The sequence below is a fragment of the Ambystoma mexicanum genome, chromosome 9 (assembly GCF_040938575.1).
Source record: "Ambystoma mexicanum isolate Mex_15411 chromosome 9, UKY_AmexF1_1, whole genome shotgun sequence".
In the NCBI taxonomy this organism is placed as follows: Eukaryota; Metazoa; Chordata; class Amphibia; order Caudata; family Ambystomatidae; genus Ambystoma; species Ambystoma mexicanum.
The window spans coordinates 247263331-247288188 of NC_090931.1; the positions used below are offsets into that span (position 1 = coordinate 247263331).

A 24858-nucleotide genomic window follows, 5' to 3' on the forward strand; every position below is an offset into this window, starting at 1 on the left:
GGACACTTTGCTGCATTCCCAGAATGCGGCATCAGGTTGCTCTGTCTCACAATATCTTTTCACTCTTTGGTGCTTTCACTTCAATTTGCAGAATGCATTCTTATGACTCTTCTGAGAGACATTGCGGTACTTGAACTACAATTCCCAACATGCTGCATCTGGCTTTATCCTTGTATTTCTTCTTGTTCCATCTCCGTTTTTTAAAGACCGCCACCATCAGTGGCTTCTCTGACTCCTCACGGCGCACAACTCTACTCTCCAGATATCAGTCTTTCCAACTCTTCTGGGAGCTCCCCTCACTCATGGATTGGGATCTTGAGTGTCTCCTTCTCCCTTGGAGTCATTCTTTCCTGAATCACTGTCAAATTCACACCACTGGCTCCAGGTCTTAGAACTCTTCTAATAGCATGGATTCCCTTCTGCAGTCCTCCTCGTAGAGTCAGTCCCAGCAAAGTCAGAGCAGCTTCTCCTAAGAGCAATTGGTGGGTCCGCACTCCACTAGGCATCTGCAGCTGTCTCACCTCTTCTAGGTCCTCACACCCCCCCCCCCCCACCCCACTGCTTCTGCAATTCCCCTTCTTGTACATTTCATGTCGTCACCTTATTGGTAAGGAGTTCATGCTGTTCCCACTGGTCTTGTTGGCCTTTTGGCCCGCCACTCTTCCGAAATCCACAATATTCTCAGTCGCTGATCTCTAGTCACATGATCTATGTAGCAGTGTTTAAAAAGCTCAAGCCGCCATCTTGGATTTTATGTCCATTTCGACCCTGGAGCTGTTTGGTTTGTGATCAGTGTTTTCTATTCTCCAGGGTTGACCGGCTGTGTTTATACTCCTCCAAGGTCTGTATACAAGATAGAAGTGCCCTTTCATGTGTTTTTAAGTTGCTAAAATAAAGCACCTCACCAGAGTGATATCTATGACATGTTGGTTCTTGATTGTATGGATCACCTAGCCTGATCTGAAATGAAATTAGAAGGCAAATTGTCCTCCGGCAATACATCTGCAGACATGGAAGGAGAGGAAGTTTGGCAAATTAGTCATAGTTGAGATTGATGACCCTTTGGGGCATAAGAGTATACATTTGGAGAGCTGTCAGACGTGGACTCTTAAAGATGGAGGTAAAGGAGAGATCTGGGGTTGATTTAGGCGTCAGTCAATTGCATTTGATCACTCCCTTTTTATTTAGATCGATTCTTAGATTGATTCAATCGACTGCGTGTTATGCAACTGCCGTGCTGCTGCTAAAGAAACAAGTCTATATTTTTGTTATGCTACTATATAGCCTAAAAGGCTTTGTGTAGAGTTTGGTAATATTGCTGTTTAGGTACTGCAAGACATCCACGTAAGAGGCTCTTTTAGTTTGTCTAAAATGCTAGTTCAGCTTCCAGCTACACAACATGGTTTATCTGAAAGGAATGGGGAATTCATGAAACGTACAAGCAAAATCTCACCCAGTAAGTCCAAAGGGCCTGGAACGCAAGCAGACACATTGGCATGTTTACATTAGTTCTCAAGTGGCCTCAATTTTGCATTTTGACAAATGTTTAAAACTGTTCACCTTTTTATGTTTGCTAATTATCTGCTTTACTCTTCTGACATGTTATTTATTTAAAATGGCTTTGTTTGTGCTTGGAATTGTTTGACAGATTGTGCTTTTTGATCTGAACTATAGCAATATTGAAATATTTTGTAATATTAGGAGTTGCTTTAGATTATTTATTTATTTTTACACAGGTCCTATTATTGCCAAGTCTGTCTTTTCCATAAGCGCCAAAAAAAAGGAAGATCAGCATTTAGTCATTGATGAAGATTCTGAAAGAAGACAAAGCATCAATCGTTCCCCAGGTGCGTGACAAGTGAAGATGTGTCCAAGCAGAAACAGTAAAGCTGCCCCCATATGCACACATAGGTCTAAGGAAACATACATGCCAAAACCCCAAACCTATAAACACACACTTAAGAAGTTGTTGGAACTGAGGAATGAACCAGTCATATATGCCCACTTCCTCTCGCTACACTAACATGTGCAAGGGGCACAAGCTCTACATTTATCATAACTGGCTTGCATGTTGCTCTCTGCCACCCTAACCCAAGGAATGCAGGGATTGGAATTAGGATTTGTTGCTCAGTAGCAAAAAGTAGTTCCCGTATATATCTGGCATCCTCTGCTTATTCTCAGTGCAGCTGTACCATCAGGACAAACATTTGGTCCTGTAAATTATCATGCAAACATGCAGTTAAATTGCATCCTAATGTTGGGTCGTGATTTTGTACCTGTCAACATTGAATCTCCTCTCACGCTTGTGTGTATTTTCCCCACCTTTTTTGTAGTCCAACTGGTACTTGGGGTGTGGGGCGAGGGATCAGAAAAATTCCCCTCTAGAGAAATATTTTTTTTTTTAAACGTGGAACATCTATATATTTTTTTTTTTTAACACTTTAATCTTAACATGTTTTCACTAGTAAAACGCCTGCCAAAACAGGCTCTCATCATCGCTCGTGCTGGCCCTAGTTTAGTTACATTATCTAGCTGCAGTAGCTGGAGTTCTGGACCAGGATTGTCAGGGCAGCCTAATAATTAACAATGGTGCCCATCTCTACAGCAGTCAAAGTGAGCATGGCATTGCGCAGTTCGTTTGCAAACACATTCTTATGCCAGGGCTAGCAGGGCTGCAGAGCTTATCCCTTGCCAGAAGGGTGGTCTGAGGATGTGGGTCCTCCCATCCAAATCAGTATACCACCCCAGTATTAACACTCCGAAGGAACAGAGAACATTCACAAGACTTGGCTGCATCCTACAGGAATGTGCCACCGTAAGGAATGCTTTCTCACGGTTTAACCCAGAAGAGGAAAGGGGTAAGAAAAGGGATCTGTACTTTTAGCAGGATGAGAACAGTGTGCAGGGTGAAAGGAAGACTCTGTACCAATTCCTAGGTCCCCTAACCTTTCAGAAAAGTGTGTTACAAATGTCTCATTCACATTTAGCTGCTGGTGATTTGGTAATCACAAAGACCCATGGCTGTGTTTTATCACAGTTCTTCTGGCTGGACATATAACATCAGGTAAGGAAGTACTGGCCCTCCTGCCACATCTTCCAGAAAACATCCCCAGCCAATATCCCTGAGACCTTATTGATTGTAAAAAAGAGAACCCCTCCTCAGGTCTCCTCCGGTTTAACTCTTTCGGTTAGTATTCAGCCAGCAGCGATAAGATGTCCTGGACAGGCTAAAGTCTGGATGGGACCAAGAGGAAGATAAGGTAATCTATATTGCTCAATTCCACAGGAAAGGCAGAAGAGCTTTTGCATGGGCAGTCTACTCTATGCTTGGAATAAGAATGCTATGAATCTAAAATAGCGGCTGGGCCTCAAATAGGCTTGTCCACAACGCCACTCTCTGTGATGGCAATGCATGTCCCACAGCTGACTCAACAAGCCAATGCTGTTACACCAATCACATGTGAGTCCTGGTCATGGCCCACAGATGGGCAAATGGGCATTCCAACTAGAGTGGATAGGCTCCTATTAAAGGGATAGGCAATTTTGCCAAATTATGTCAGTTTGGAATTGGTGATCAGATTAGAAATTCTCACAGTCCTGCATGTATTTTGTATAACATGCAGGACTCCTTTTTGTGTGCATTTATTTCATATACCCCAAAAAATGTTTTTGGTTCTGAAGATTGAATTTTCAAATAAATGTACACACATTTTAGCATTACTGACGTAAACGTTGGATCCCAATTTAATTCTTATCTAATAATTTATATGGCTATAGACTGCGGAAGTCCCAGCAGACATTTCCAAATCTGTCCTTCCAGGCAATTCCACCTTTTCCTTGATACTTTTGCTTCTGCGTCATAGCCTAAAAGTGGCATTTAAAGAATGATTTTGTTGATGAGTATTTTGGGGACTGAAGTAAACAGCACCCATGTTTCCAACAAAATGTCCTATTCCTTGCTACTAAGGGTGAGCTATACATTGCTATAGTATCATATAATAGTCGTGGATAGTGATATTAAAACCTATTTCATCTCTGAAATGCTCTTAAACAGTGAGGTATGTAAATACTGCATTTATTTTAGCTTCTTTATACGCTTCTTTGTAAATCCTATTGCAAATGATTTTGAGGTGTTGATCTGAAGATTATGGTTAACCGAAAATATCCATAATGCCTTAAGGGTTTGTTGTAAGTCTATTAGCATGTTCTCCAACCCCATTAGGCCATCTGCGTAGACCCACCATGTTTGGTTAAACATTTCCCAATTTAGGTGGAAAGTTGATTATTTTTGACAAAGCTTTTTTTTATCATCAGTATATAGATCAAACTAACAGAAGCCTATACCTGCCCACCCTTCCCACCCTACCCCTCCGCTCCCTCCTTCCCTCTGACCACTATTGAGAACTCCATAATACCCCTTCCCAAGACACCTCACCCCCTATCAAACTCCCAATCCAGAGGAGCCCTCTGACGCTCCAAACAGCTCAAACCCACATCTGCTTCCACTCCTTCCTTGCACCCCCCTTCGAACATCTCCTCCCTTCTCCCCCCCACACCACCAAGCCCCCCTCTCCTAACCAACAACAGAACCACCCACCCTCTCACTACCACCCTACCTTCCCCATCACTAACCCCCCCCTCGGCCCCCCACCAACAAACCCTCCCCTTCATATCCCTTCTCCTCTCCAAAAACTGCACGTCTCACCTTCGTAAGAACGGTAACTTCATTTCCAACACCTTCCGGCCCCCCACCCTCTCTCACACCCCCATTGCAGCAAAACCCATAAATAGTAGAAAACGAGCCTGGCTCCCCTCCGCGACGGCCCATTCCTCACCAATTCTACACCATCCCTTCAGAATACCCCCATCCTATCCCTACTTCCAGCCCCACTCTCTTGACTTCTCAGCCTGTACACCTGAACCCCCGATCCCTTCGAGACCCACTCCAATCTCTAACCCCCTCACACCCACTGACCTTCTGTGCACCCGCCCCTCCCCGACCCCACCCACACCCTCCTGATATCCTCCTCCTCCGCCTGCCTACTCTTCCCATCTTTCACCGATGTAACCCCTTCCCCCGCCACTTAGAACCCGATGGCACCCTCCCCCAGCAATACCTCCCTCCTCTTCCAGTCTCAATGACCCAGAACCCCATCATGCTCCTCCAGAACTTTTCCTGATGACCCCTCCCCCCGCCGAACAAAGGGCACTAATTGAGCTCTCCAAAAAGCCTAATATTGTGATCAAACCAGCCGATAAAGGCGGAGGCATTGTGATTATGTCCAATGACCAATACTGCACTATGGTTAATCAATTGCTTCAAGATCAGGAAAGCTACAAGAAAATAAAAAAAGATCCAGCGAGCGAAATTAAATCTGAAATGGCAAACATGGCACAATATGCTTATGAAAGGAAATGGATTAGTGATTAAGAACTAAAATTTCTAACTACGAGTCAAGGCCGCACCCCATCATTATACGCATTACCCAAAATTCACAAAAATTCAGTTACCCCACCAGGCAGGCCCATTGTGTCTGGGTGCGGCTCAGTTTTGGAACCAGTGTGCAAATTTATTGATGTCTTTTTAAAACCTTTAAGCACAAAACGGCTATTTGCGAGACACTACGCACACCATCCAAATTTTTGAAAAACTCCCCTTGTGAGATATTAAGATATTAAATCATTGTACACAAGTATTTCTCAAGATCAGGCCATTGAATGTATACATGAAATACTTACTCACCATGATCAGCAAAACAGAGTACCTCACAATTTCATTTTGGAACTAATGACTTTAGCTCTATGTAAAAAAAATAAATTGGAATTTGACGGGCAATTTTATGTGCAGACCAAAGGATCAGCGATGGGCGCAATATTCGCCCCCAGTTTAGCGATTTTGTTTATGTCCAATTTTGAGACAAATAACATTTTATGCGATAACCCTTATCAAAATTGTATCTCATATTGGAAATGATACATTGATGATATTGTGTTCATATGGAGCAGCTCAGAAACTGAACTCAATCTCTTTTTAAGCTGGTTAAATAACATTGATAGTAAGATCCAGTTCACTATGGAAAGCAGCAATCAGGAAATCAGTTTCCTTGATTTAAAAATCGGACACGAAGACGGAATTCTGAAATGTTGTTTGTATCGAAAGACCACTGCTCGGAAAAAACTCTTCTGCATTTTTCAAGTAATCGTCCACGCCACCTGTGTGAAAATCTACCATACGGCCAGTTCCTCAGAGTAAGGAGGAATTGTACTAACCTTGCAGATTTTTACCAACAATCTGAGGACCTTAGCAACCGTTTGTTAGATAGAGGCTACCCCAAGAAACTGGTCTCAAACTCCAAGAAAAGGGCAAGATTTACAGATAGTGATATCTTGCTATCACAAAACAACAATGCTCGGGAACACTCTGACCTCGAAAAAATGACCTGTGTGATTACACACAGCCCTCATACCTTTCAGATCAATAAATTAATGTGTAAATATTGGCCCATTGTCAAACTGAGCTTACCGGATTCCCCAATGCCACGATTTGCTTTTAAAAGAGCAAAAAACATACGTGACACTTTGGTACATTCTAAATTCAAAAAAACAGCCCCAAGAACTGGACTTTGGGACCTTAGGACGATTGTTGGACACTTTCCCTGTGGCTCATGTTCAGTGTGCCAATTCACCTGCAAAATTAAAAATTTCAACATTGGGACAAAGACTTGGCACTTAAACCTAATGACAAATTGTAAAACAAAGCAAGCTATCTACTGCATCGAATGCCTGTGTGGCAAAAATACATCAGCACCCCTTGTGAATCATTTTCTAGAAAAACATCATACCCCGAATTATATCAAACGGTGGATCTTAGATGTAGTTAAGGACTCTGCAAATGCATCACGCAGTCTCCAGCACAAAGAAGCGAGATGGATCCACAAACTCTCTAGTCACAAACATGGTTTAAATGAAGAATATGTACCTCCAATTTGAAACACAAGAGTCTGCAACACATAAGCCTACACTGAACACAGCATTCAGTGCAACATGTCTTGACGGCTAGGAGTGTGAACAGTACCTTGGCAGATGCTTATCAGTCCAATCAAAGTTTGTAAATAAGGTTTAATACACCTTAATTATTAAATGAGCATTAAATTGCATGAAAAACTGGCCAGCATAATAAAGATGTACCGTATGAGTGGGAACTATCGTGCAATTGATATACAAATAATTGTTACTGAACACCTTCGTTGGCGCGAACATGCCAAAATTAACTTTTGCCTTAATACCCCGATATATAAATACATTTGGTCTGATGTCAGGTGCAATACAAGTCGGGTTTACCTATCCGCGACAATTTGGACATACGCACAAAAAACTCTTCAATAACACTAGCAACCGTGCGCTGTGCAAGATTCAATGCCGTAGGGACACACCTCCACAGCACTAACAAACAGACTCCTCAGCGCACCAATCGCAGTGCGCTCACACTGAATCAACCAGAAGTGCTGCCCCAGACCGGCCTTAGCCAATCAAGCACTTGCATCGCGAGACACACCCGCAGAAGCAACGGCAGTGTTCTTGTTCTACAGTCATGACTCAGCACTCCGGACGCTGAAAAATCCTCGGCAGCATTCACTCGCGGTCACTGCAAAGGCGTGCTGCAACAGTGAGGCATTCACGAATTCGAAAAACGATTTAAGGTAATTACTGGACCACTACTCACCGTCATCCTTCATAATGAAAGACACCCTAACTAAGTTCTGTTAAAAGTGATGTTGGTGTATAATAACACACCAACTCACCAACTTCGTTTTCTCACTGGGGTTCTCCAGTCCATGCACCACAGCAAGTACAGCTGAATTCGGCGCCACATACGCATTCAAGACGTCCGAAGACCCATTGAGAAACAGTTAATTAGACACGACTTTCTCCACAAGAGGTATGAGACAATTAATTCAACTACCTCTCTCAGCCAAAAATTATTTTCGAGTTTTGAAAGAGATAGATATATTGTTTTTATTTCTTTTCTCTATTCTGTCCCAGCAACTGAATAAAGGACAGCGAGTGGCTGCGCCCTTGGGACCTCATGTTCCATGATGCACCCTTCCTACCTGTGGAAGACTCCAACCATTGCCTAAGTGGGTCTTTTCGATTCAGTCCATGCCCAGAATCAGGGTAAGGACGTTGCCCCCACTAGGTTCTCATTTTTGTTGCAAAACTAAAATATTTTTTCTAGATTTAGATTAATGCCAGACCAACTGTAAACATTCCTTAAACAAACCTGTTTTTGCTATCTTTTCTTGTCTGCCTCCATACGAGGTTAAGTTGGTTCGCCATCTTCTCGTGTTCCCGCCCTGAGGAAGGCTTCAGTAAAATTCACATGCCCAGCAGGGGGCAGATCCGAAACGTGTTACGGATGTTTAAATTCCATCAATGAAAGGAAGACCCCTTTTTCTTTGGAACTCATTTTGAAGTTTATTTCAAACCAATGTTGGATGATGCAACCACCTATGCACGAACACATTTGTGCAGATGTTCAGGGTTCTTTCCTTTTCCCAAACACCAACACGTCGGCAGACCTGCATTCATGAATTAGCGGCACCTGTAATACTGAATTTTGGGCCGTCAGTTTCCCTCTGTTTTTCTGGAAATTTGGTTTTTCCTTTTATACGTGTTTTTGTACTATTTGTATTTATTGATTTATTGACTGTCTGCATCTATTTATTTGTAAAAACTGAACCAAATGTGTCTCTCCTAATTTTCTTTTGTTTTACAACCTTCTTAACACCTTAGATTGTATATTTACATTTAGAAGTGTTTCTTGAAAATGCAAAATAAATTACATTGACAAAAAAATACAGTAGCAAAGAATATATTGTGATATCCGCGGCATACGATACAAAACAAATTAAGTTGCTTTGAATTTAATTTTAACAAATCTTTTTCTTTACTTTAGCATAGTGGACACTTTTGGTTTAACATTAAATATATTCTACAAAGTCCCAATCCACTTTATGCTTTAAGGGACTACCCCCCATGACCACATCCCACACCGAAGTCAAGTGCATCCTTTTTAATGCCCGCTCTGTAGTGAAAAACAGACACAGCATCTTCAACCTCCTCTCTTCTGACAAACCTGACTTAGGTTTTATATCCCTAAAACCATGCTCTACGACGACTTTGCCCCTGTTGCACATGAAGCATTCCCCACCGGCTACTCCCTCATCCTGCTCAACAGACCTTCCAGAGTAGGCGGCGTGGCAGTCCTCTTCAAATCTCATTTCTCCGTCTCACTCGTTGAATCTCAGACATGCATTCCATCATGACACCTGGCGTAGTAGGATCGTTGCCTGTTTCCTACTGTCTCCCCTCCCTTGCTTCGTCGCGCCCTGAAACACTTGTGTATGGGCGCTTTATAAATGCCATTTCATATCGTATTGTATCATTCAAATCCCTTCTAGTTAAACTCTCTCTACCCCCAACCATCTCCCATACCTTCCTACTCATCTACAGACCTCCTGATTACGACAGACATTTCTCAAAAAACCTCTGTGATTCTGTCATCACCATACAAGTAAATCATTGCTCGCTGACTGTCCTAGGAGACTTCAATATCTGGTTGGACATTCCCACCAACCCCATTACCCATTCTCTAGTCGACAGTCTTGATGCGCTCAACCTCTCCCTTCATATGAACGGTCCAACCCACTCTAGGGGGCATACCCTCGATGCAATCTTCAGCTCCCATGACCTGATTCATCTATCCCCCATACCCCTCACCTGATCCAACCATTTTTTTTATTTGTGTTAATCAAATAATAGATTTTTACAACATCGTCTTCTACAGCCGCTGAATTTTTCTCGAAGTTTGCTTGTTTTTTCAGCCGCGAGTCGGCCCTTTATCACTACTGCGCTTTTAGGTACGTGTCATGTCGACAGGTAGAGTGAAAGCATCGATGAATTAGGTATTACTGTTCCAGACAATTTCCAGAGTTAAGGCAGGATTTCCAACTTGGTCATTAAATGTTGGAGTATTTTAGACGTTGCCATTAGCCAGGTTGGTTTGTCTCCGCTGATCATCCTAGACCACCAGCAGTTTTCGGTCTCCAGCGATGGGTCAGACGAACAGTACTGCATGTACGTTGACCTGATTTTTACAGTTTCCTAGCAGTTTAAAAGGAGATGCCGGACTGTCTCTTTTTCGTTTGCATTTCGGTAAAGTCTACAATGGTTTGTACTTGCGAGTCCTCGAATAGCTTTGATTTCATTGGTTGGTAGTAGATTTAATTCTTGCTCTTAGGAGGCAGTTTCTAGCTTGTCTGCTAGGAAATTGTTTGATATAGCCCTGTAGTTCATTAAATATCTTTGTTTGTAGGCAGGTGTGATGTTAACTTGTTTTCTGAAGATTTTGACAAAGTCTGGATCCAGTCTAGTTCTTTGATTTTTTTTTCAGTACTTTTGCCGGGTTGCTCACCAGTTCCTCCTCATCGCTCTCAATCGATGCTTAAAAGGGCTGTGATATCTGTCCTCCAAGTTTGTAGCATTTTATTGGTTTGGTTCTCCATCTCTGAATTTATTATTCTGTAGGGCAGTGTGCTTGTGGGAAGCAAACACTTTCTGAATAGCATCAGGGAGTTACAGTTCAATGACCCTTGTAAAGACAGAAGGCTCAGTTCTCTTCGAATTGACGCTACTGGTGTAGAGATTGGTAAGCCGAGACCTGTCCTCCAGTAGTACGCTTCGAGTTTAGGCCATGTTTCACTTGGTATCAACAGCATTGCCTCTGCTCCATAGATTATTGAAGGTACTACTTTCATTTTATAGAAATCGATGACTGGTATTGATGAGAAACAGCCAAATTTCTGGTCAAATGCCTTTCCTTGGGTTGCCAGTTTTCTGATTTTTGATCGTAAGGTGTCTTGCATAGCTGATTCTCTTTTTGAGCTGTCCAGTGTTACGCCTAGGTGCTTGAAGCTCCTTACTTTTTCGATCTCAGACGATTGGAAGTACCATTTGGTCTTGTCAGGTTTCCTGGCTGTTCTTTCCAGAATCATTATTTTAGTTTTTTCTTTGTTGACTTACAGGTTGTTAATGTTTGTATATGACAATAGGTTGTCAAGTTGCCGCTGGAGTCCTATGGGTTTCTGGTCGATTAAAATGAGGTCGTAGCCTGCTGATTATTTTTTTTTTTTTGTTGACCTAACTTAGGTGGAAATGATCTGATGGAGACTTCTGATGTTTGGTAGTCTCCGAGGTAGGCCAAAAAACGAGAGGGGGGGGCCAACGGGCATCCCTGTTTGACTCCCCTTTGGATCACAATTGTTGCTGATAGGGACCCTTTGCAGTTCAGCCAAACTCTCACTTTGGTGTTTTTGTGGAGGGCTCTGATGGGATCCAAGATTTCGTTAGGACAGGAACAACCTTCTAGCTTGTCCCAAAGGCGGGTCCTGTCGACCCTGTCAAAGGCTTGAGTGAAGTCTATGAAAGCCATGAATAGCCTTGGGCCCCCTTCTATCACTTTGCTTTTTAGGGCGCTTATTACCAGGATGTTGGCTGTAGTTCCCATGTTATTCTTGAACGCTGATTGAAACTGAAACTGGTCATTGCACAGTGCCTCATTCGCCCAAGCTTGAAACCTTCTCAAGAGTAGAGCACCACAGACCTTTCCAATCGGGTCAAGCAACGTGATTGGTTGGTAATTAGGATTGTTAGGATTGTTACTGATTGTTACTGTCGCCTCTCTTTTATTTATATATATATATATAGGGACTATGGTGGCTGAAGTCCATGAGGCTGGTATGAATTTTGGCCAGGCTTCAGGGTGGGCTTTTAGATCTATGTTGGTGATGCCCTCAGGGCCAGGAGCTCTTGAACTTTTTCATTTTTTTTTAAGTTATAGATTTCTTCTTGGTTGTCAAGTTTTTCCCAAGATGTCTGGTTTTTTATGGGTTTTGGAGATGTCTGGCCCAAAGGTAGTTTGAAAATTTCCTTGACGTAATTTGTCCAGGTTCAGAATGGTTTCACTCTTATTTGGTGTAGTAGAGTTTAGTAGTGACCAAAATTCTCTCACGTTTTTCGTACAGGTGGACTTGAGTAATGCTTCCGAGTCTTGGTAGAGTTTCGCTCAGTGTTATCTCAGCCAGGTTCGTTAGATTTTTTTTCGCCTCTTGTCTATCAGTTTTGGCGTGCTCAGTGTCTAGCTTCACTGCGTTTCTTATAGCTTTTCGATATTCTCGTCGTTTTTGGACTAGCAGCATGTCGTAAGTGTGTTTTTTGAGATTAGTGGATGGACGCTTTCTTGAGCTAGCCTTTTTGTAAGCTGTTAGCAGAGGACTGTAGTCAGTCAAGTTGTACTGTTTGCTGGTTTTGGTCTCTTCGTACTTGCTGCTCAGCTCTCTAATGTCTTTGGCCGAGAGCTGAAGTCTATTCCCTTGAGGATTTGGTTCAAGCTGGTACGGCAGTTTTTCCACTGGGTCGTTAATACTCTTCCAGGTGGTTGTTAGAAGGTTGTGGTCACTGGCCTTAGTTTGGGCCACCTCGAAAGACGTGATCAGGTCTAGGAACGGTCTTGAGACGAAGATGTGATCGATTGTTGATTGGATCTTCCCGTTAGTACAAGTAGGCAGGCGGGCATGATTGGGGAAGACTGTGTCTAGGCTTTGTAGTTTTCTGGAGTTTATTAGATTTAACCAGATACAACGTCTGTGATCTGATGGAGTGAGATTTCTTTTGGGTTCATGGAGTATGCAGGTGGCATTTAGATCTCCGCAGAGTAAGATGTATGACAATTGGTGGACCGCCAAGATCTCGTCAATTACTGTCTCACTTTCCATCAGGAAGGCTGTAGCTTCAATTTTGGCAGGGTTCCAGTACATATTCAAGACAGCTACTGGTGTACATTGCATGCTCTTGTCTAGGTCACTTTTATGGGTTCATGTTAAGAGAGCTGCTAGCAGGTTTTGGTTTGCCGTCAGAACTGTGTCCATCTTAAGCCCATGCCCAATGCGGTTAGCCATTAGGAGGCCAGATGAAGGTCGAGCCATGGTGCTCTTTTTCGCCTGTGTCAGGGTAATTTCGTACACATCAAGGGTGGGTGCTTTCATGAGCCACGTTTCTTGTAGACACACAATGTCGTAATGGCCAAGGTTTACATCACCGGTGGTGGTCAGGTGCAGAAAACCCTGTGTGTTCCAGGAGCAGAGTCTTAAATTGTGCGTAACGGTATCTGGTTTGTGTTGTTACGAAGAGATGTTTTCTTGGTACTTGAGTTGCTATTTGTTCCTCTTTGCTTTAAGGGCTTTGGGGAGCCAAGCCCATAGGCCAGGGATAGTCGGCTTATTCACGTTGATCTCTGGCTCAGTTGGTACGGTTTGAACTTTTTATCTGATTGTTTTTTTCATAAGTTTTATTACTTTTGCTGGTCAATTGGTTATTATCGTTTGCTGACGAGTCGTGGTGTTGCTTTTGTTTGCTTCATGCCTTGGCTGTCTGGTATGGGCTTTGAGGTTCGTATTCATGTTTTCCGAGTGAGGGGGCAAAATGTGGCTGGTGAGGTTTGGCTTTTTGTAACGACGACTCGGGCCCTCTGGTTTTTCCTGTAGTTTCTGTCTTCACTAGTTGCTCATTGATTTTTTGACCTTTCACGATCCGTTGGAGTTTGAGCCTTACTCCGAGAACTTTGTCTGTTGTCGTTTGGTTCGGTAAGGTCGTACCCTAGTGTAAGAAGGTCTTCTACCTCTTTCCTTAGCAGGTCTTCGACCGTCTCTGACGAAATGTGTAGGTAAGTTAATGCTCTACCATTCCTATGGCTAGGGTCCACGATCTTTATGTCTTCTGTTTTTATCCTCCTCAGTTTCGGTACGTGGTGAAACAAAGTCAACACTGAGCGTCTGTTGAGAATCACATCGTCGTGATTGCCTTGTATTTGTTCTAATTTAAACAGCCACCACCAAGTTGGGGCTTTTCGGTATATTTCTGTTTTGGATAGATAGTGGAGGTCTCTAGTGTCCTTTCTTCAGGTACGGGTGTCAGTTGTAGGTCTCTTGGTTTCTTTCTCACGTGTGGGTCTTTCTTGTTCAGTGGTTAGGTTACTGTTCGTTTGGCTGACCAGTGGGGTTCTCTGACTTGGTTTTTCTAAAGCTGGTCTAATAGGTACCGCGTCTGTAGGACTTTGGTGGGATCTACCAAACGGACGTTGGGTGGTACTCAAATTTCTCTAGTTTTCTGCCCGCATTATACTTTTACGACGCTCTTCTAACATGAAGAAAGGTGAGTTCTGGTCAGGATTTTCGTCTTCTGTGTTGAGGGATGAGCTAGAAGGTATGGAGGCAAAGTTAACTTTCCTCTCTGGAACAGGGGCTGTATCACTTGTAGAGCATGGCGTGGAATTCTCCTCAAAGTGTTGACTGATGTTCCTAAGAATCTCACTTTCCATAAAGTCATCAATTGTTTTTGGTGATTGGCGGTGCCTAATACGCTTAGAGGTTTTTTTAGTGGGATTGACTGTGGTTTCTGGCTTTTCCGGTGACCTTGGATTCGGCCTTAGTCTCTCGGACTGGACTTCTCTTGATTTCACTTTTGTTTGAGCTGAAGAGGTCGGGGCCCTTGTGGTTTTGACTGTCTCTTCTAGCTGTTAATGATTCTTTCCTTTCCTAAATTTCTTTTGAAGATCAGGAAGGGATGGTATGGGTTTTGTGTAGTGATGTGGTTTGCGGTTTGAGGGTGAGCGATGTCGTCCACAATGAGTAGCACTTCCTTTTTCCCCTCAGGTATCACTGCCCGTTTGGTTTGTTTTGTTATTTGGGGTTCCATTTGAGTTTGAGTACTGCTCAGAGGGGTGGGTATGGTCAGATCGATAACTGGTGAAGTTTGCTAGGCCACAACTCTCGTAGTTCTGTTCCAGCTACGCCCATCTTTCTTTGGGCTATTTACCCTCGCGGGAATCTGTGTTGGGATTTTGCATTGGTTGTGGTCTTGTGCAGATTTTGTACATTCTTCGTGTGCCATTACATAGCCTTTTAAGTAGATCAGTTTGGTATGGATCATTGCCTGTATTGTGGTGGGGTCCTTTAAGGTGTCGTTCAAAGATTCATGAAGTCTTGTGAACGGTGATAATGCTATAGTAATGGCTGACATGATTAAAAAATGTCAGGTTTTTTCGAAGGAGTCTCTTTTGGTGGTGGGGATCCAACCACTTTGTCGTCCCTTTCTCCATCCTCACTCCGCCCATCCCTCTTAATCCCCCTACACCCCACCTGCCCCCCACCATGACCTGAAATGCTGGAACAAAACAAAGATCTTTCCCGATCTTGCTGAGGCCCTACTTCTTAGATCCCCTCCAACGCCCCCTCCAAACAGATCCTTAACCATCGACTCCTTCGACTCTTGGCTCAGTGGATCTCTAATCCCTCTCACCCCCCAATTCCTCACGCAGTGGCCCATTTCCCAAATGGTTCACGGCCGAACTGAGGAACACCAAAAAAACAAAATAAATCTCTAGAATGCAAATGGCGAGCATTAAAAACCATTCTCAGCAGATCCGCTTTCGCCTTGCACCATCGTAATTACCATCGTAATTACAAAGCTGGAATCTGGAAAGCCAAAAAAGCCTATTACAACAAACAAATTCTCATCTGTGGAAACCGCAGCAAAGAACTCCATAAAATCATTTCTGAATTCATCAAACCCAATTGCACCACAAGCACTCTGTGACTCACTCTCCCTACACTTCTACGCCACCGCTCTTGACAGGACGACCGTCCTTAACAACAAACTGTCCCTCCTCTCCCCCACCCAATGACCGAGCAACCCATCAACCACCCCTTCCCCCCAACCCCCTCGCCCCATTCCCCGATGTACCCACTTTCGATTCCTTCAAGCCCGTCTCCAGCAACGAGTTTCTTGACCTACTATCAGCTAGCAAACCATCCGGCTCCCCCCCTTAACCCCGGTCCCGACTCTGTCTTAAAAGAAATATTCTCATCCACCTGCGCAGGAGAACATGCAAGAAAAATACTAAATAACTCCCCCAGCTCTCGCACATTCCTTGATGCCTTCAAAATCACATTTGTCAAGCCTCTTCTTAAAAAGCCATCTCTTGACCCCAAAAACTACACACCCATCTCGAACACCAGATTCCTTGCACAATCTATCCGGAAGATAGCTGAGGGCAGCATTGTTCAGTGCTTTATGGGTAAGGAATGCAGTTTTTAGCTGGATTTTGTTGTAAGTTGAGAGCCAATTATTTTGACGCCTAATCACAGATGTGTGATCTTCTAGCCACCCCAAGAGCCGCTCTTAGAACATTGATTTTGAGGATTTGTATCCTCTGGATGATCGATTTGTTGGAACCGATGTGAAGGGCATTGCGATAGTCTAGCCTAGAGAGTATGAGATCTCTGGCCAGGATAATACAGTTGTCATCAAAAAGAAAGGGTTTGCCAGTTCTAATGAGCTTACAAGTGTTTTGCCTTTGTCTCTTAGCTCATCGACTTGTGTCTTCAGGTCTATAAGGGCGGTCTCCGTTCCGTGTTGGGGGCGGAAGCCTGATTGTCGCGCTCCTAAAAGTTTGTGGGGTTCCAAATATTTTTGGATTTGAAGGTAGGCAACCTTGTCAAGTATTTTTAACAGAAAAGGTACTGTCGTGATGGGACGGTAGTTGGTGGGTATGAGTGGATCAAGGGTTTGCTTTTTTTAGCAATCGGAGCACCCAGGATTGTTTGAGGTTGGTGGGGATTTGTAGTGTATTTGTATTTATTGTATTTATTGAAGTTATATAGCCCTTTAATCCAAAGTGCTTTACATAAGAACATGCAAAATACAACAAGCATGAGATGGTAAATGAATCATAACATGAAAACAGTTAAAGAACAATTTACAACATTGCAGATGTGAGGAGGGCGTGTGGAGGGGCAGGGTGAGCGAGGAAAGAGAGAAGAGCGTACCCCCACCCCCCATTTGAATGGAACTACTGATGGCACTTTGCATTGGCATATTACCTTTGTTGTTCGATTTTATTTTCAATATTTTTTTTCTCGAAAAAATGACTTTCTATTATACGTATAGGTTTTCGATTTATTTGTTTTCGACATTTTTTTTTGACATTTTTGTATTTCAACGTTCTTTTTTCGATATTATGACTATAAACCGTTTAAAGGGGTAGGAAAAGTGGAATTTAAAAGTGGAAGTTGAGAGACAGATGTTGAAGGAGGTAAGGTAAGGTATCAGGAGGGGGTACATTTTAGGGATGATGGGGGTAGGAGTGGGGTCAGCAGGGGAAGCAGTGGGATGAGTATTGGTGAGGAGGAGGGTGACATCAGAATGAGTGACGGGAGAAAAGGAGGATATAGAAAGGGTAGGAGGAGAGTAGGAGGAGAGAAGAAGGAGAGTAGGAGGAGAAAGAGAGAATGGTTTGATGAAGGTTGAGGACTTTGTTGGAAAAGGAGGCAAGATCAGTAGCAGAGAGAGAAGAGGCGGTGGAGGGATCAGGAGTAGGAGAGAGAAGACGGGCTAAGGTTTGAAAAATGCGATGAGGGTGGGAGGATTGAGACTGGAGAAGGTCAGAGAAGTAGGTGCGTTTAGCGAAATTGAGGCATGAGTCGTAGAGGGAATGATAGGAGAAGTAGGCAGATTGGTTAGCAGGGGTTGGGTGTTTGAGCCATTGACGTTCGAGGCGCCTAAGGAGGCGGCGCATGGAGGAGAGATGCGAAGAAAGCCAAGGTTGAGCATCACGGTGAGATGGGAGAAAATGAGGAGAGGGGGTAGAGAGGGGGGTAGAGAAGATCGAGAGAAGAAGAGAGAGAAGAAGTTAAGATGGAGGAGGCCTCAGAGGCGGAGAGAGAGGAGAAATGGGAAATGGGGGGGAAGGAAAGAGGAGAGGGATGTAAGAAAGAGAGGGGTTAAAGCCACATAGGTCACGCCGGAAGAACGAAGTGGAGGAAGGAGGAGGAGGAGGAGGGAAGGGAGAGGGAAAAAGAAAGTAGAGGGTGATCAGACAAGTAGGTGGGAAGGGAGGATACAGGGGAGGCAATGAGAGGGGAAGTAAAGATGAGGTCAATGGTAGAGCCAGATTGATGAGTAGGATGCCGTAAGCAAATGAGACATTGATCAGTTTGGAAATAAAAGGGGCAAGATCTCTTGCAGCATCCTTTATGAGCTGGGCTGGTCACCCTGGCAGTTGGAACGCTTGAGTGAGAGAATAACTTTTTCAACCTCAAGAGTGGATGTTTTAGTAAACTTGAATCGGGCAGGGGAGTCGGATAATGTGTCCTTAAGGGGGAGGTTGGGCGTAATGTTGTTTGGATGAGATAGAGAATTAAGGGAGGCTTTTTTTTAAGGCTATTTTATTTTGGAGGGTAGTTACTTTGTTAGAAAGTGCCTGTTGTATATCTGAACACCAAGTTTTGTGTTTAGTGCAGATGTCAGAGTAGGGATGGGAGACTCTGATTCCTTTAGGATGGTAAATAAGTCCTTCATACTAGAGTTAGCATTGGAGATGCGTTTATTGTAGGAATTATGTTTGGCCAGGCAGATCTCCTTTTTATATTGGGATGAAATTTTTGTTAATTTGGTTCTGTTAGCTTCTGACGGGAGTAATCTCCAGGAGGTTTCACAACTCCTCTTTAGTTGGCGAAAGTCCTTTAATTGTGGGGTGAACCACTTGTTCAGGTGAGTTTTGAGCTTGCTAGCTCTGAGTTTCATGGGGGGAAATAATGTTGAGCGTGGTTAGCATAATTTTATTGTACTCGTTAACAAGCGTTCCTCGATCTAGGTTTTCAGCAAGCGAGTTAAGGGTGGGGAGGATAGCAGGGATCACTTTGTCCACTGTGATGCTCTTGTTGTTTCTTGTTAGGCAAGGTGGGGCAGTAGGGGTAACTAGTGGGAGTGGTCTAGAAGTTGAGAGTGCAAAAGACAGGAGGAAGTGGTCCATCCAGGGTTGTGGGGAAATGGAAGCAATGTTGGAAGTGCAGTTGTAGTCAGCCACCCACTCGAGAGTTCGCCCTCTGTTATGAGTCGGTTCGCAAATGTTTTGGGATAGGCCACCTTCAGACAGAATGTTGCCAGTGGCTGTGGCATATTTGTCTAGTGGGTTGTTGAAACCCAGGTTGAAGTCACCTAAGAGTAGTAATTGGGAGGTGGTTTTGAGATTATTGGAGAGTAAGGTGTAAATGTCCTCCTCAAACGTCCCGATTGGGCCGGTAGGTCTATAGATTAAGTGAATAATAAGGGTCTGGGAGTTGGCTAATGGAAGTTTAACTGTAAGAATTTCACAGGATTGGGGAATTTGGGAGGGACAGAGTCTCATGAAGAGGCTGGATTTGGAGATAATGGCAATACCTCTGCCTCATGTCTTTTCTCTGTCCAGTCTGAGTATTGTGTAGCCGTCAGGGACTGCTAGCGATAGCATAGGTCCTGCCACTTTGTGCGGTGATGGCGAGAAAATCCAGATTGTCTGCCAATATCAGATCGGAGATGTCTGTAGCATGAGCAACCAGGGACCTAGCGTTTATTAGGGCTCCTTTGAGAGGGTGGGCAATGGTGGTGGCCGTGTCATGGGTAGAGGTGGTGGTTGAGTCTGCGTTCTTGAGTTTGTACGCATTGTGGTGCTTTGTGGTAGCGTCAAGGCATGGGCTGATAATGATGGGGTTAGCACTGATGGCCTTCTGGCTGATAGAAACGTTGGTTTTCTTGTTTGCCATGGGCAAAGATCTGGTGAGGGGTTTGAAATGTTTGGTTAATCTGCCGCAGAGTCTGGAGTTCCTGGAACCTAGAGTACAAGGATTACTTGGGAATGGGCCAAGTGTGGAATAGCTGACTTGTCCAATGGTAGGTGAACCTGTCGACATTTTGGTCAGACTTAGAGGGGCTCGTGGGTTAGGTAGAAAGGGTTGAGCTAGACTCACTAGGAGGTTAAATATAAATAGAATGCTAAGGGCACAGAGGTTATAAACTGTAATAATCATGTTACGATAGGGATTTTAGTAGTGGTAGTATTGGCCAAGTAGACTAGTCCAATACTGGCATGGATGGAGGAGTGCAAACTAGGAAGTACTGAGCAAATAGTACAAGCTAGGACGATTAACGTGGTACGCTAGAGCAGTTAAAGTGGTAGGCTAGTCCAGCTAACGTGGTAGGCTAGTCCAGCATTAGCAAAGATGGGGAATCCACCGTGCAGACTGGCGCAAAATATCGTAATAGGCTGGTCTAACAGTGCAGGCAAAAGCAATTCACAAGGTGGGCTAGTCCAGCATTAACTAAGATGGGGGAATCAATTATCTAGGCAAGTAAGCAGGTGAGGTAGTCCAAGGCATGTAATGACAGTGCAACAATCAATATGCATATGTTCGTAGTGAAGAGGTTATAGACACATAGACACCGTGATGCAGTCAGTAAGTATATCCTTACAAAGATGACAATCAAAGGTCAAGTAATTACGGTGAGGTGGTCATGGGCGTATAGTACAATGGATGCCATTCAGGGGCATTCAGATACTGCATGTGTTAGCAGCAAGAAAGTCTGTGTTCAGTACATGGTGCCTTGGACTATTATTGGCGCAGGTTTGTGCTAAAGGCAGTTGTCCACGGTTGCGTTACGTGCGCAGGGCGGCTCAAATCATGATGGGAGCAGATGTGTATGCTCAACTATAACGCATTTGCCGCTGGGCACAACTAGCAGATAGCGGTGGCAATTAGATCAGGTGTATAAACTAGCCGACTGGGTATTCAGCGAGTATAGGAAGCTGTGAACTTTTCAGATCTGGGTCATGCAAGTGTAGTCTTAGGGATCAGGTGCGATGGTGAGCGGTAGGGTCGGATTAGTAATGTTGTAACTTTTTAGTAGCCAGGAAAAGGGGGTAGGCCATGCTGCGCTCCAATGCGCAGAACAGGGCCATGTCGATCCGGGCCTTAGCAAGGACAGGCCAGCTTCCGCCTGCCGGCGGGTGGTTGTGGGTGAAAAGGGCTGGCATTGCCTAGCAACGTATAAACAGCCTCTTTTTTTACTCCATAGGGGATGGCGGCCATTTTCAAAGCAGGCATGCTATGGACAGAATTATCGAGCAGATCATGTAATCTCCCCTATGAAAGTGGGATACTTTAAGCAGAATGCTTGCTCACCTCTGCAAATTAGGCAGCCTGTGCCCAGGTCGTATAGGCAAGTCAGAATATCAGATTAAAATAGCACAATTTTGATCGTCGAGTGGGTGATGTTTCATCAGCTGCTGCCTGATGTGGATTCAGTTGATCAGCTGTCACCAAGAACACAACCATCAACTCAGATATTTGACCACTGTATCCCAGATTAATGACCTCCTTGGATGAAAACTCCTCCCAATTCCCTGTTCAGCAACTGGTCTAGTCCTCTAGTCCTGTGACATCGCTGTGCCGCCCCGCGTGTCGCTGTATACCGTTCTCCCGTACTGTCACTATGTATCCATCTGTATTGCCCTCCCCTCTAGTCCCTGTGATGTCATCTGTATACCCGTATGTATATGTCTCACTGTGTACCCTGCCTCCCTGTTCCCCTTGACATCGCTATGTATCCCTCTACCCCTGTCCTGTCGCTGTAAGCCCAACCCTCTGTCTCCCTGAGCCCCTTGTGCCCGTGTGTCGCTGTGTTGCCTCTGTATTGCCCTTCCCTGTGATGCCCCTGGATATCCCACTGTACCCGTGTCTCACTGTGTACCCTGTCACCATGATGTCGCTATGTATCCCTCTACCTCTGTCTCCCCTTTGTGCCCATCCACAAAGCATATTAGCTTTGTGGATGAACTATCATATCACACCATATCATATTACCATGCTTACTCTCTACAACATCACTCCGAGTACTGCTACACCCTCGATAAATTTGGCCTAGCTGCTCACATACGAACACTGCCCCATAAACACCTCATCACTCTAATAATACGCAGCTATATCCCATGACATACCGGCCTAGCTGCTCACATAAGCGTCCTACAGGCCTAACGCAGCCAGAACCCAGTCTGGGTGTCCACCCTCCAGACTGCACACATTCAACTGACCTTTCCACCGCCACACCTAAGGTTAGGATGTAGCTAGCATAATGCTACTACATCAGCAGAACACATAACTGCTGCACCCAAGCACCCTATGACTCTAATCCTCTCTACTAACCTGGACTGTGGTCCCAAGACGTTCAACCGACCAGCGCTTTGAGGTCATACCAATGATATATATAGAGCGCTATATAAATGCAAAATAAGATAACCAAACATAACATAAAAAAGGGCTAGCACCCACGCCCATTATATAGATCCCTAGTGTTTTTATCGGTCAGGAATTCATAGTAGAGCCTTATTTTTACTGCTGCATTTGTGTGCAACAAAATGATTCCTTTAAAGGATACCTTCTTGCAGACCCCAATGTAGTAGCTTCCTCTATAATAAATGACCATCTACACTTTTGTTAGTCACATAAATGCAATTGCTTTCACTGTTTAAGACTGGATGTTCAAGAACATTAAACATTAGCTAATTCACTGTGGTACCCACCCCTTACAAAAGCCCATTTGTTGCATAGGTAAGATGTTACATTCACAACTCAAGGATTCTAATTCCTTTAAGAATATAGATGCTAATACTGTACTAGTCACTGCATGTGAATTTTTGGGTCATCCCTAGAATTCTTTTTTGGTAGATGGGTCTTAAGTTTAAAGTTGTGTATGTTACTGTTAGTTCCTTTTCATTTATATGGTCATATACAATGCAGAAAACATCTGCCCAAAAAGACAAATCGTAAAGATATAGAGCTCTGTCTCTTTTTTTACGTTTGGTAATGACTTTCCTGGTATCTTCTTATTCGTTAAATAAGCCTGACCACGTTGAATGGTGATGTTGCGCTAAAGTAATATTATAAATTGTGTTAATGGTAGAGCAATCCCTGTGCCTTTCGGTCATATACCCAACCCAACTATAGTATTAGTATAATACCCAGTGTTTTTCCAGTCTAGCATTTAGTAGGCGCTTAGATTGAGATGTTACATCACTAGCCAAAAGTGTTCACTAAAAGTAGAATCTTTTTTGGCCTGAATATTTACCAGTTATTGTAATCCTATTTCAAATATGTTTTATTTTTTTTTGTATTGTACCAAAGTAAGATCCGTTTTTTTTCTGTAAGCAATCTCTTAACCTGTAGGAAATCTTTTCATGGTTCCATATTGCTGAGTCAGTTATTTGATAAAGTTCTGACCTAACAAAAAGAGCACCGGATTGTCACAACACCAGGAAGGATCACTGCGAGACTGATATGTGTAAGATATGCACCAAGCTTTATTAGGATTTTATTTATACAAGATATATACAAGAGTGGGAAAACTTAGGAAACCAGAAAAAAACAGGATGGCTTCACTACATGGATAAAAAAACAAAAAAAATGTCTCACCAGTGCTTCTTCATGGAGAGTATGCAAAGTATCCACAGAATACCTCTCTTTACATACATCTCTGGGGTTTAAAATATGTTTGAATCCCATTTTCCTCTTGGGCTTTTTCAACGTTGTTCTGTCACTCGCAAGCTTGGAGAGGTTTAAAGTGGAAATTTCCACTTCTTTCTTGTCTCCTGGTGCTTGTAGTTTGAGGTTCTCTCCTTGGTTCTTGGCTTCTCGTTGTCTATCACAAATCCACGTGATCCGACCGCAGTTGAATTTGCAGTGGCCGGAATGTTCGCATAAGAAAGTTGCGAACTACCAAAAGTTTGCATCTTTATCATGCGAACATACGTAAATACCCACACCAACAACACACCCATGACACACCCCCCACCCACACCCTCCACACACCCCCAACATAAACAAGCCCCACTTACCTTCTCTTCACGCTGGGTCCCTGCAGCGCCAGTACCCTTTCACTTCCGTGACCGGGAACTGATGCTGCAGGGTCCTTTTCTTTTTTTTTTTTTTAACTTTTACGGGGGGCTGCAGGGGTTTCCCCCACAACCCCCGCTCACTATACTGTTAAGTATAGTGATCGGGGTGTTGCGGGGGACACTGCCGCAGCCCCCTTTTTTCGCGTGTGCTGCAGGGGTGTCCCCCGCAACAATTGAGGAGAAAGGCAAATATTGCTACCTGCCAACCCTTGGTGCACTCCAGAGGGAATTCAATCCCAAAATAAATAAATATGACAAGCCTATTGGGTCTAGGGTCGGGCCCACCGCTTGTTATTCGTAGTCTCTGTATATTATAATTTCTCTAGGTCAGGGGTTAAAGTACTAGAGTAGGGGGAAGTCAGGGCAAATGGCTAACCCCAATTTATAATGTGATTTTTCTGAATATTGTCTGTTTGACAGTTAATTAGATTCAAAGGTATATAAATTCACAAGTCAAAACAATTTCCATCAGGCTAATTACGTGACACAATTTTAAACAAAAGTCAAAAGTTAAAGAAAACTTTTTAATCAATTGAAATCTACAGTTTTTTTGTGAACATTTTTACAATCAAAGAAGGAGTCAAAAGGGAAAGTAAAGCGTAGCAAGTTTACATCACAAGCCTTGTTTTACAGCGTTTCAATTTAAAATATGAGCCAACGATTCTTACTTCAGACATAACATAACGTTGAGGGCATGTTCTCCCCCTTACTTTGACTTGTGGACAATATCACGTCCCAAGTATCTAGGGGGTGCTTGTTGGGTTGGGCCTTAGATGCGAGGCACTTATTTTAGACCCTTAACATCTATTTGCAATGTCTCTTTCAGATTGTAACAAGAGAAATAGGAGAATAAAGAATAATAAGGTTCTTTGGTTTGTGGTCACCAATCCAAAATAGCATCAGCATTTTTCAATGTCTTGCCAACGCGTTTCGCACTTTACAACAGTCCATCTTCAGGGCCAATGATACTACTTGTT

The 24858-nt window shown here is 43.6% G+C and overlaps 1 protein-coding gene across 1 annotated transcript in view; it reads left to right on the forward strand.

Moving 5' to 3' along the window:
• Positions 1–24858, forward strand: part of LOC138487919 (zinc finger protein 773-like) — a 160631-nt gene that overhangs the window by 56271 nt on the left and 79502 nt on the right. The window contains exon 3 of the mRNA XM_069614545.1: positions 1737–1847. Within this exon, the coding sequence (XP_069470646.1) occupies positions 1737–1847 (111 nt within the window). The remainder of the gene's footprint in view (positions 1–1736; positions 1848–24858) is intronic.